Raw genomic sequence first — 12,906 nt, forward strand, 5'->3', positions numbered from 1 at the left:
CGGAGGGCGGTGCGGTGCGGCGGGCGGCGGCGCGCGATTGGCTTCGTCGTTTGGGCTGCCGGGGGTGGCCGCTGGGAGCCTCTCGCCCAGCCCTCTGACGGGATGAAGCCTTTAGGGGCATGCGGCGCTGCCGGCAGTGCGGTTAAAGCCCCTCGTCCGCCTTCAGTCTGAGGGCTGGGCAGCGGCGAGGCCGGGTCGCAGGGGCCCGCGCGAGGCCGAGTAAAGAGGGAAGAGCGAGGGAGCCCCCAGCCCGCCGCCCCCAGCCGCCCCTCTGGGCATTTCACGTATGGCTCCGTAGGAGAAACCCTGGGAATACCGTGCAAGGGACGGAGCTGGTACAAGTCGAAGGCACCCGGCTTTAAGTGGCACTCGCGGGCGCGCAGCATGGAGGTGCAGAGATGGTCCCCACGGTGGAAAACGAAAAGGTGGCTCCGGGACCCCGCCGTCACCCTGCTCATCGCAACCACCCTCCTCCTCCGGGCCGCCGAGGTCCGAGGCGGTAAGGAGCACGCGGGCAGCGCTTGCGGAGCGGTTTTATGTTTTATTTTATTTCATTGCTCCTCCTCCCTTCCAGCACGGAGCCCGGCCCGAAGTCCTGAAGCGCGGCTGAGGGTTGAGCTGGGGGTGAAGAAGTTCCCGGGGCAGGTGGCCGGTGCGAGCCCCGCTCCTTGGGTCCCCAGGCGCGCCTGGCTCTCCCCGCAGGGACCCTCGTGCGCTGTCGCGTTGGGCCCCGTCGCCGCGAGGTCACACGTGGGAACGCGGCGCCCTCCGCATCCCCGCGGGCTCCCGTGGGGTGACAGCCGGGGCGAGCCGGCCTCGCAGACAAAGAACCCCATGCCCAGCACGGCTTGCTTATAAACCTTTCCTTTCTACACAAGGGGCTCTCCAGAAAGAGAAAACTGCCGGCTCCCCTGTTTGAGTCATTCCGAGCAGAACTTAGTACCTCAACTTTCCTGGAGTCCCGCTTTCTTGGGAGCTGCAGGGAGCTGCGTGCCTAGGGCTTGCTCTGGTATTGAAGTCAGTGAGAGAGCCTCTCCATTGACTGCCGCGGGAGCAGCGTTTGACCTAATTTCCCTAATGGGCAACAAGGGAGATGCTTCTGAGTGGTCTTTTATGTATTCTAATCTATCTTAAAGTGGTTCAGAGATAAAAATGGGATGTACTGACTCTCATTTGAAAGCAGGAGTGAGAAAGTACTGAGAAATGAAACCAAACACCATGCTAAAGCAGGTAAATGATGCAACTTTTGATTAGGGTAAAATATCATTATAAAATATAAATACCATATAAACTCCATTAAATCCACTATCTTTTGAATGGGCTTTCATAAATTTGCATCTACATAAGGCAACTTAAACAGGTTATTCATATAAAGTGCTAATCACATAGTAATGAATTCATCTTAAGACAACAGGATCTGTTCCATTTAGAGAAACCTCAAAAATTCCTAAAATTCTTGACTTTTTTTCAAGTTTCTTCTTTCAACCTTAAAAAAAAATAAAAAAGGTGCCTTTCATAGGACCAAGAAAGGGGGTGTGGAGGGTTTCTGATTGGGCTCCTGAGTTGTTTCTTCTTTAGATAGAAAAAGTTAGAGAAGTAGAAGCTGAATGGGAAAATTAGTGACTCATATTTGGTCAGCTCTGGGCCCACCAAATCTTAAGCAGCTCTTTTTAGCAAAAATATTTGCTTTATGACTTGGCAAAAGTAAACAAAATTCAGTATTTTAAAAGACATCCTTTGATTTTTTTTTTTTTTTCTTTCCCCTTCCTCACCCTTAATATAAAATCTCTGTAATGTGTTTGGAATGAATAAACTCATTTACTCAAGGTGGCTTGTCTTCAACACTATAAATTTTTGGTAACAGCCTGGCATCAATGCACTATTGTGATGCTGATTTGAATTTCATGGGTAAGAAATGAAAAATAACTTTTTTTTTTTTTTTTTTTTTTTTTTTTTTACTATTTATAAGCTTTTTCAAGGAAATGGAAATCTAACTCTTACTATGAGTGCTAAATAATATTAGGAATCCTGACTGAAAATGAAGTTGTGAAGCTCTATGTTGAAAATGCATTTTGTATCTCATGTGCAAGTAAACATCTGTCTGGACAAGCAGATTGATTTCTAGTATATTTTGTGTGTTTTTTACAGTCATCTTAGGAAATACAAAGGTTCCTTGTGTTTCCCCAAACATACTTGGGAACTAGTGGGAGTTCTAGGTGCAGAAAGAATGCGGAGCTGGGCCCACTAGGAATGGCAATGCACCTAGTGCTGTTACTTGATAGTAGTGAGTTACACTGGAAAGAGGTGGGACTGTTGCTGAAAGGAAAGCTGTCTTAATATATCTGACCACTCAGCCTTTAAAAAAGACATTTTTATATTAGAAATGTATATGAAAAACTGTTAGCTACAGAGAACTGTTTTAATGTATAGATGCACTTTTAAGGTTGCAACAATGTAAAACACTTTTGTCATGCCTTTATTTTATAGTAGCATATTTTTGTACACTGATTTTTGTAACAAAATGCCATTAACCTTCAGAAATAGAAGAAATGTAACAGATTCTGAGGTAAATATAGCTGAAGTAAGTGAAAGTGAGCTTCAAAATCAAAGGGAGATTTGATTAGATTGAGTAGCTTAGTGGTACCAGCTCAGAAGCTTGTTTGAGTCCCAGGGATCAGCAGGTGAAATGGTCCTGTCTTCCTTGCATAGTGCAAAAGAGAGCTGCATGCATGTGTCTGCTATATAAGTCAATGCTTTTTTTTATGCTTGCTTCTAAAGGAAAGCAATTATTTCCACTTCAACAGACATCTGGCAAAGAAAATGACTGATATGTGTGGTAGGTTCTCTAGAGCATTATTCTTGATATTTATTTTTTGAAGGAAATTTGGCAAGGATTCCATAAAGGACTGTTGAGGCTGAAAGGAGCTGTTTCTTTTTACTAGCTCTGCAGAAAAGATGAATACTTCCTGACTAATTTTTGTGCGTATCTTAACAAGTGTAATTTAAACACATGTTGTTTTTGGTTTTATTCTCTATCACCTATTATTTGAGTGTTACTAGGCAACAAAAATCTTTCTTATAGAATCTTTTCTGATGCTATGGTACTTTCTGATTGCTGGGAAAAAGTGGAAAAAGAGAAAGCTACTGGTAAAACTAGTGCCTGTGGCAGTTGTAGAATGTAGCAAAGGAGTGGTCCTACTCAGTATGGTAATCATCTTGCCCAAAACCATTCGGTCTCCTCTAAATAAGGCCCTTAATTCCTGCGGGGCTGCAGTGTAATAAAAGAGGCATGACATTACTGCTGAAGTGAAGTTATACCTAAAACACATTGGAGCAATTATGTCTCTCCCAGATTTGTTTTGTACAGTGGTGAACAGTAGGGTTTCCATCTGCCAGCAAGATTAAGAAGTTCCCTTTCTTTCCTCAGTAAAGCTCTCTGCTTCTTTTCAGAAGAAAGCAGTCCAACTTTGGTAAATTTATTGTTGTTCTGACTATTTGTTGGTAATAGGGGAGAATAAATTAAGTAGAGTTTGGCAGAAATCTGTCATGTTCCAGGAATGTGAAGTTTCATGGAGTGTTAAAGATTTGTCCTGTGGATGGACTCAGTAGAGGACAGTGGCTTTAAAGAAAAAGATGAATGCATAAGTGAGAGTTTACCACTGTACTGCCCAGTATTAAATACCAAGTTTACAGGCTGTAAATGGGAGGATTAATTGTTGACCTTGTTATTAAAATAGTTGTAGAGGCTGGCAGAACTTAAATTCCTTTCAACAAATTATCACACATAAGGGGTTGTAAAAACCTTTGTAAACTCTAGAGCTGGGACTTCAGAGCACGTCAAAGTGTTAATGCATACATTGTGTGAAATAGAAATTACTTGGCTGAGCTGATCTTATGGGAACAAAATGTTCACTACCAAGCTCAATTGAAAAAAGGTATTATAATATATGATAAAAAAACTTAAGACCCTGATCCTGCCGGGAATGATGTCACTGGCAGCTCAATTCCTTGTGCAATGAGTCAAATCATGGTTGCCTTGTTAAAGTCTCACTGAAGCCTAAGTTTTATTCATACACCTCTATCTACTCACTTGATTTATCTAATCAAGAGAGAGTAATCTGGCAGATTGTCAGGCATGCATAGTAGAAAAAGAAACATCCAAGGTTCTACAACCTTGATGTCTGCTAAAGCAGAATTCCTGCTCAATCCGATTCAATAGGATCTGGGGTTGATCCTATTGAATTCCCCTAATCAACCCCCAGAACTGCAGTTAATTTTCTTGTTTTGTTGTCAAAAAGGAGTGTTATCTTTAACGTCAGTGCCAGTACAGTAACATTTTCACATTCCATGGCTTAGATATAGACATAAACTTTTTTTTTGAATAGGATTATTTTAAATGACACTATTTGTAAATGTTTTCATTAGTGTATCTTTTTCTAAACATAATTCTATGCATAGAGCTAAATATGTAGAAGCGTTTCACATCTGAAAGCTCTTTGAAACTGACTCGAGTATTTGTGATTAAATAGCTCTTTGTTTATCTACAAACCTTTGGTTTAAGTGGCCCCAACTCTCTCATATTTGAGTGCTGAGGGCACACCTTTTCTTTTACTGTAGCAATGACATTTTTAGCTTGTGTCTCTTCTTGCTATGGTAATAGAAACATGATACTCTAAGAATTTAATACTTGTTTTGCTGATTTTCACAGTTGGAAATACTGCCTCCACTCTCTGTCCAAAAGGAACTTTTTTGATGTTTAACAGAGGCCTCAGCATAGTTAGACACTTGTGCTGCAGATCTGGTGCAATCTGCTTTGATGCAAAAAAGCAGTAACTCCACAGAAGCTTTGAGACAGAGCTTAATATATTGTAAACAGATGGGCCAATACAGCTCTACACCACATGATTAAGTGGTCCAGTACTTTATAGATAACAACTGAAACATTTTTATGGAGTCAGGATCAAATCTTAAATGCTCAGTTGTAATCAGTGTTGCTGAGCAAGTAATAAAAGTACCAAGTGATTAAATTATCTAGCCTGAAAAAAGGCTTGGGCACCTTAATCAGATTCATTTTTATAATCTTGAAAATGCCCTGGATCTCACATTTACAGCCTACAAAATGATCCAATGCTGTGAAGTGTTTTGACTAGTGCCAATAAAAAGTATTGGCAGCTTCACGATGGGCACTGCAGGACTGATGCTGGGGTGCTCGGTCCCAGAAATCCATATCCTGAGGAGAAAGCCCTTGACGAAGAGCTGAGCTGGCCAGTAGGACTGGGAGCTGTCGCTGCTTGGGACATAGAGACCAAAACCTGCAGTGAGAGGGTAACAAGGTTCATTCGCCCAGAGAACTGGGAGATGAATTCAGCCTTTTGAACGTAACACGCTCCTCAATTCACACTCCTGGGATTTTACCACTGTAGTAATGCTTGACAGGGTCTTGCAATGTGTTCTAAATGTCACAAAACTGACAGTCTGTAACAAATCCAAATTCTAATGTTACTGGTAAAGATTTCCTTGTTAATGGTTTGTGACAACACCAGAATTTATAGCTCTTTATGTTCTTGCAAGCTTGGGTTTAGCTAGTAAACTAAATTGCTGCTAATTGTTCATAGAATTGAGCTAATCTGGGAGAAGGAATAGGAGGGGAAAGAGTTATCAGATTTCACAGTAGGAAAACTGCTGAAATTGCTTGACAAATGGTAGCTAGAATAAACACATGTAGAAGAACTTGACAAAATCCCTATTTAAAACTGACTTGCAAAGAAAACTTTCCTTCTGGACTAATAGCACTGTTCTTAGATGTCAACAGCAGAAACTGAAGCTTAACCACCTCCTCATGAGAATTTTCCTTGTTTATGAAAAATATTTTGAACTCTTATCTTTATTAAGCCTTTTTGACTTTTCTAAGTGTTACTTAAAAACCATTATTACAGTACTATTTAAATCTGTCCACTTGTAGAAACAGAGAGCTCTTAACCCATGAAAAAATGGGCTAGTTATGAAAATTCAGAATTTTAAGGAAAGTCACTAACTGTAGGCTTTTATGCCTTTAATAGGTACTATGGTTTTTAAAAACTGTGGAACAGCCATTTCTTTCTATATAAGTTTCTAAATATATACCTAGAAACCTAACTATGGGTGTCTTTTTTGGAAAATCTTGTACACAAATATAAAAAGTCCCTTCATCATTAGCCACCAAATATGCATATTTTAGCTTACCAGGCTATAATAGCTTCTACTCTTTAAATGATCTGACACAGTAAAATAAAATCAGCCTAAGCTTTACAAACACTCCGTTTAGAATTAGAGGAATGTTTTAACACTCCTCAGTTTTAGTTTCGTAGGATTTCCAATGAAATAGACTTTACTGGCAGAATGAAGCATATTTTGATGGAAAATAAAGTAAAATAATAATGATGATTTAGAAACACTAGTCTTATGCCTAAAAATCTCACATAACTTTTTTTTTATTGGAGCAAACTAAGCTGTTCTCTAGGGTTGTCTCTTGTCAGTTATGAGTTAGTGACTCCGTTACAGGGTATTTCTGTGGTGGTTTGTGATGAATTTTCAATTTCACATTAATCCAGAGAAGGGTATTGCTGGTGAGTGTCAGTAACTTGAGAAGAGAATCAATAGCGTTTATTGTATTTGAAAAAGGGAATAGTGACATTTACTAAAGATAGTACAAGTATGTAAAGATATTGCAAACAGTGGCACATTGAGGTTTTCTAAGATACATTGATGTAAAGTAAAAGAGGAAATTCTTTCTTTGAATTTGTTGCTATTTCTGTTTAAAATGTCTGCTGCCATGTTATCTGGGAGCATCTGATAAGTGATGTAGATAAGTAGAGAAGGATCTTTGTGCGTGAGCTCTCTTAAACTTAAGAGATTAAAACCCAGGTGTTACATGTCCAAAATCTAAATATCAACAGGCTTTCCAATTTTGGGCTTTATTAGGCACTTGAATAAAGATTTAAAAAAGCTTAATCTAAATGCCCTGAACAGTCTCTGATGGGAATGAATTCTGGAGCCCAAGGTTGCTACAGCAGCCATCTTAGTGCCATCATGGTACTAGAGGTTTTGTTTCAAGGTTTCACTTGCTTTCAAAAGTGCAGGAGATGGCTGTTTTCTTCTGTATCTCCTATATGGAATAGAAGTTTTCTTCACTTATTCATCAACCAGCCTTTTAACTGCTGCAAACACTCTTGATGTACAACTTGTGGAAAGAGAACAGATGACAAGTTTGGGATTACCAACAAAAACATTGAGGGCTATAATAGTTTCCAGATAAAGCTTGTGTGTGACTTGCAGAAAGTTCCACTAGGAGAAATCTTCAGATGATGGGACTGCCCAGATAAGGACAATTGTCCATTCTGATCTTCTTGGATAGCTCTTGAATCAAACTTGCATCACAGAACTCTCCTTTGAATGACCTTTTCAATCAGCATGTATGGAGGGTCACAGAGATGAACAGTGATAGGATCACTTCAGGTGTTGGATCTCTTTAAGATCTAAGCTAGACATGAAATACTCAGTGACATCCACAGTAGTGGGGGGGAATTGCGTCCACTCTTCGAGTTGATCTATAAACTGCTTTTAAACAGAGCCTTACATAGGAGAGGCTGATTAGAAACTTTTTTTTTTTTTTTTTTTTTTTTTAATGACTGAATAGCCCGTAGAGATCAAAAAAGTCATTTTTGAGGAAGCACTGCAAAAGTATGATGAAAACTTTCTGCAAAAATTTCCAGTAGTGTCTAGGTCAAACGTGACACTGAATTTGCCTAATGATTTGCAACAGGAACAGACTAAAATTACTGGCAAGAGGCAGTAATTGGAAGCTTGTATTTATGCTAAGAAGCAGTGGCTCAAGTGCTTCCTGTGCTTAAGTGCAAATTGATTGACATATGCACATTAGCTGCCCAGAATGGCAGGGGACAGAGCTTCTCACTTAGTTGTATCAGTGGAACTCTATTTGCTTTGTGCTTAATGACTGTAGCTGCCACTTACATTAATGGTTTTGCCTAGACTGATTTGGGAAACCTCACTTGCTATTCTGAGGTTGTTTCCATTTGTTCTCTCTTTCTCTCAATAATATGTTGGTACACAAGACTCAGGGGTCATGGTTCTTCTGGTTTTAAAGAGAAAATTCATTTTAGGTTAAAATCTAGATGCTTCTGGCCCAAGAACATGTTTTAAAAAAATAACCTTGGCTTGTTCAAAATTGTTTCAAAAAGAGAATTACTCAAGAAACTTAGGTTAAAACTGATCATATGGAAAGAGGTTATTTTGCTGGTTTCCATTTGGTTTTATTTCCTTTGACTTTACAGCCAGAAAGCTGCCTGCAGTAGTTGGCAGAGGTAGATAATATCTGTACACCTTGGATAGACCCAATATTTTGGTTTCACATAGCATCAGTCTTGCTATGTTCAGCAAAGGCAACAAGCCTTCAGTACTTATGTGGAAACCTCTTTTTTTAGGATCATCATTGCAATTAGTCAGTAGTTAGAAACCTGTAAATCTTAAAAGTTTCTGCTGTGAATCAGAACCTATTCATAACTGCAAAGCTGTTAAAGACAATTAACTTTACAAGGTAATTCTAGCTAGAAAGATATTTGTGTGTGTATGAGTGTGTATAGTAGGCATATATGCATGTTTTACCCTTCTATCCAAAATAGTTGCCTCTGGTGTAGATGCAAAGACATTTCTGCACACATTAGATGAGTTGGTGTTCTGGACAGTTTGAAGGGTTGGTGTTCTGTGCAGTTAGCTTTGGAGGGTCCATGGGTTTTATCACAAAGCAGAATTTTAATGGTAGCTGCTGAAGCATAAAGAAATTTCTTTGCCTGTCATTGATCTCTTAAGTTTCAACGATCTCAGTTACAGAGAGCATATATGTAAACAAAGAAAATGTGATTAAGCACAATTCAGGTGTAATTATCTCCTCTTGCATTTAAATCCCAATGCCAAGAACCAGTCCTAATCATACTGAAGCAAACTCTATTACTTTTAATACACCTTCTCTCTGTTCTCATAATGTGAATAGCTTTACCAAAGGGTCATCTGTTCGCTTACAAGAAGCACTGGAATGAAAAAAAAAAAAAATTGAATTTTTGGAGTCCTCCCCTTGGACAGGACATCTTGGTGTCTCGTGGTGAATAAGCCATCAGCACAGATTGTGCAACTAAAGGAGTCCAATTTCTGCATTGGTTTATAGCTTCTAACCAATAGGCAAATTATTTAAGATGATATAGCATGTCAAAAACTAAGAATATGCCATTTTGCCATCTTCCACCTAATTTCAGGAATAAACATATTGATATTCAATGCTTGTTAAGCATTATACAATAAAAGAATTTGATCCATATATGTAGTGTCAGTATCAGTATTAATAGTGCTATAAAAGGTGATATAACACGCAATTCACAATTACTTAAGTACATTGACTTGTAGGTGCTCCTAATTTACTTGGCAAGACATAGATCAGAATCATATTATTGAGCTCACAATATTTCATATTCTTAAATTTCAGCAGAGATGCATAGTGGGTTTTTTGTTTGTTTGTTATTGTTTTTTCCTATTTAAAATACTTCTGCACAATTTCAGAACTGTTTGGAGTAGCTTAGAAGATTTTAAATCTCTGTCAGTCTGGCTCTGTTTGTCCCCATGGTTTCCACTTAATCCATGTAGGAGAAAGCTAAAGGGAGAAGATAAGATAGGACTTTGGTGTTGCATTTGGTAGGTTTTCATCCATTCCAGTATAAATGTGAAAAGGTTACTGAGTATATAAAATTATCTCAGTAATACTTTGATAATGGGACCAGAATTTGGCTCTAAGTTTAAATATTAAGAGCTAAAACATATTTCTGCACTTGGGCATCTTTAAATTTATCTTGTGCTTTCACTACTTTTTTTTTTCTCTCCCCGCCTTTGAAAACAAGGCACTCATAGCTAATGAATTAATCCTTTGGCATGTTGAAAGTTACTCTGACACATGATTTTATCTTGCACAATTCAGTCTTAAAAAATGGTTTGTAAAGATCCTTGATCTTACCAGATATCCAAGGGCTGCTATGAGAACTCTTGTATAGCCCATTATCTAAGGGAAATTTGTGGGTGTTTTTTTCTAAATCCTTTCCTTTCTGAATCAAGGACATAAGCTGCAAGGCTTTGCATGAGACTGTTTAGGGAGCAAAATGATCCCTTGCAATTGGTCCTACCAATGGACAAACAGCACTGGAAATGTCTTGTTTGAATTTGGTCTGTTACTCAGGAGAAATTCATCTAAAAGTGAATGATTTGCCCTGGCAAACAGGTTTTACATTTCCAAAAAGTTATTTGAGGGTTTTGGCTGCCTTGCCCGTAGGAGGTGGCCTGCAAGCAGCAGTCCTGTGTGGCAATAAACATCTGCATGAAGAGGCCAAGTTTTACAGTAAATCTCTGGCAAGTCTTCTGTGCAAACACAGGCTGGTTCTGAAAGCTGGTGACTAAGTTTTGCCCACAGATTTAGCTGCATTCCCCAACTGGTGAACAGCTTTTGCGTGATGGTTATTAGATTTTTCTTCACCTCCCCAGATCTTAGCACCAAAGCAGAAGAATGCAGAGCTATTGCATTATATATTCTGCATATAACTTGCTGTCATCTTTATTTCTTTCCTTGGAAAATTATTCGGAGAATTGAATTACTGAGTAAAGTCATTTAGGCAAACTAAATGATCTTGAGAGAGATGAAAATAAGATCTGAGAGGAGACTTCCATGCCTCCTACCTCCCAGCGCAGATGCACCACTGGCTGCATCCTCATCTGGACACCTCATGGGGCTCACGACTGGGATAAATAAAGACACAACCAAGAGCGTTGCAAAAACATATGTGAAACTGAGACACAACTTCAGTTAGCCAGTCCATTTCATAGGCATGTCTGAGTGCTGTCAATTTCTATCAAAAGCAGTTTTTTGGTAAAGATACGTATCAAAATTCATACTTGGTGAATTTCCTAAAGATCTTCTTTAGGACCATACCACTTCTTAGCTATCCGTCAAAGTGGTTACCTGAAATCTATTACCTACGTTAGGGAAGCAATTGCTGTTATCCAGGGCTTGCATTTATAAAATCAGTCATGTTATTATTAGATATAAACTATCTTTTTATGTTATTTTATTTTGCTTCAGTTACTTCATATACCTTGCCTTTTCTATCCAGAAATCATGTGAAGTGACTCTAATATTATGCTACTAAGTTGTATGATTTGAAGTTTGAGGGAATAAATGCCAGTTCTGGATTGCTATTATGATTATTTGGTATTTATGATTTGAAAAGTGCTCTACTCTATCGCTGTTCTGTTTTTTGACTTGAAATTTTCTAGCAGCAGAAGTAATAGGGAGCAAGGAATAATCCTGTTCATTGGTGAATACTCATGAATAATCAACCAGGCAAGGAGTAGTTGTTACTCTAAAAATTAATAAAGAGTAAGAATCTGCTACAAATTATGGAAAAGAACAAAGGAAAAAAAGAATGTAGCAGCGGTTGATTTATACAGCCCTTTGGAATTTGTACTGATATTTCCCATGTCTGTTTCTATATTACTCTACCAGTTCAGATTGTTATAAATGTTGCAGAGATATCCATCAATTAACAGAAAATAGTTTGAAAATTCTTCAGGTCATTAATATCTGTGGAAGTGTATGGTGTGACTATAGTACAAGTCATTACATTTCTCCTGAAAATGGGTATGAGGTTTAGTCAGTACGTAATAGAGAGGTAGGGCTAATGTTACAACAATGTGCAGAATTTGAAACTTTTGCTTTTAAGAGTGTGTAAATGAATTTACTTGATTCTGTAGGATGTGTAGTTTTTATTTGAATTGTGAAGCTAACTCAGGCATATGTTATAGCATTGATTAAATTTAACAATTTTAACAAAATTTACCTGTTGAATCTGTATTTGATGACATGATCTGATGGAAAACGAAAGCAAGAATTTGAATGAATTCATAAAAATTGTTTAAATGACCTTTTTCAAAATGGTTTTAAAGATGTAAAAAGTTATATGCATCCTAGGCTGGCGTAGAAAACATCAGAACTGAAGTGTGCATTTCTGGTATTATTTGAAGTTAGTCTTAACCACAAAGTTGACCACTTAATATTTGGCAGTGCCAGGAGGTGAATAGGATGGACTGTTTAAACTTAATTTTGTTCACATATGTTACTGATAAAAATCATTGTGGTATATTCTCTGAGATGTTGCAGTGTTGGGGGGAAATAGTAATGTTGACCAGAACTGTACAAATAGTAACAAAATGAGTACAGATGTTTCGGTCAGTGATTCTCCTCAGCTTATCACTTTGCCTCTGTTTTCTCTTTGTTTGACTTGGGTAAATACGCAAGTGGTTGAACATTCACAAACGAGGGATTTTGAGTCTAAAGTTTACATTTGCTGACTCCATAAAATGAATAATACCAGAAAATGAATTAGCTATAGTTAATGCCACAGTGCGGTTCAAAAAAACATGAAAAAGGACACATCTATCGAGCAAATTTCCCTACTTGAACAGTGAAAGTCATCCAAAAGTTTATGTTTCCAGATAAAGTTTGCCAACATAAAGACTGCAGCATAGTCCCAGTGGGGAGATGCTCAGTTAAAATTCTGTTTCCATTTAGAAAAATAAATTGATGAAGCCAAGGTTTGTAGGCATGTATGGGAATGAACACCCTAAGATTTCCCAGGGAAAAGATAATTAGTAAGCAAGTTGCATCATGTCACTGTCTCTGTTGAGGTATTTGTCCCTCCATACTTCACCCTTTTGCTATGGTGATGGTTTATCTGTGAGGAGAGATGGCAGGAATGGTGATCTGTGTATCCTGGAGCGGGAAAGGCTTAGGGAGCACCTAAAGGCAGCCTTTCGGTA

The 12,906-nt window shown here is 38.5% G+C and overlaps 1 protein-coding gene across 3 annotated transcripts in view; it reads left to right on the plus strand.

Moving 5' to 3' along the window:
• Nucleotides 1–384: 384 nt before the first annotated feature.
• COL11A1 (collagen type XI alpha 1 chain) overlaps nt 385–12,906 on the plus strand; it is a 130,491-nt gene continuing 117,969 nt past the window's right edge. For all 3 annotated transcript variants that reach the window (XM_026043864.1, XM_026043866.1, XM_026043865.1), the window contains exon 1: nt 385–499. In XM_026043864.1, coding sequence (XP_025899649.1) covers nt 385–499 — 115 coding nt within the window. The remainder of the gene's footprint in view (nt 500–12,906) is intronic.

Source organism: Nothoprocta perdicaria, unplaced genomic scaffold, assembly GCF_003342845.1.
Source record: "Nothoprocta perdicaria isolate Ctin4 unplaced genomic scaffold, notPer1 scaffold_34, whole genome shotgun sequence".
Classification (NCBI taxonomy): Eukaryota; Metazoa; Chordata; class Aves; order Tinamiformes; family Tinamidae; genus Nothoprocta; species Nothoprocta perdicaria.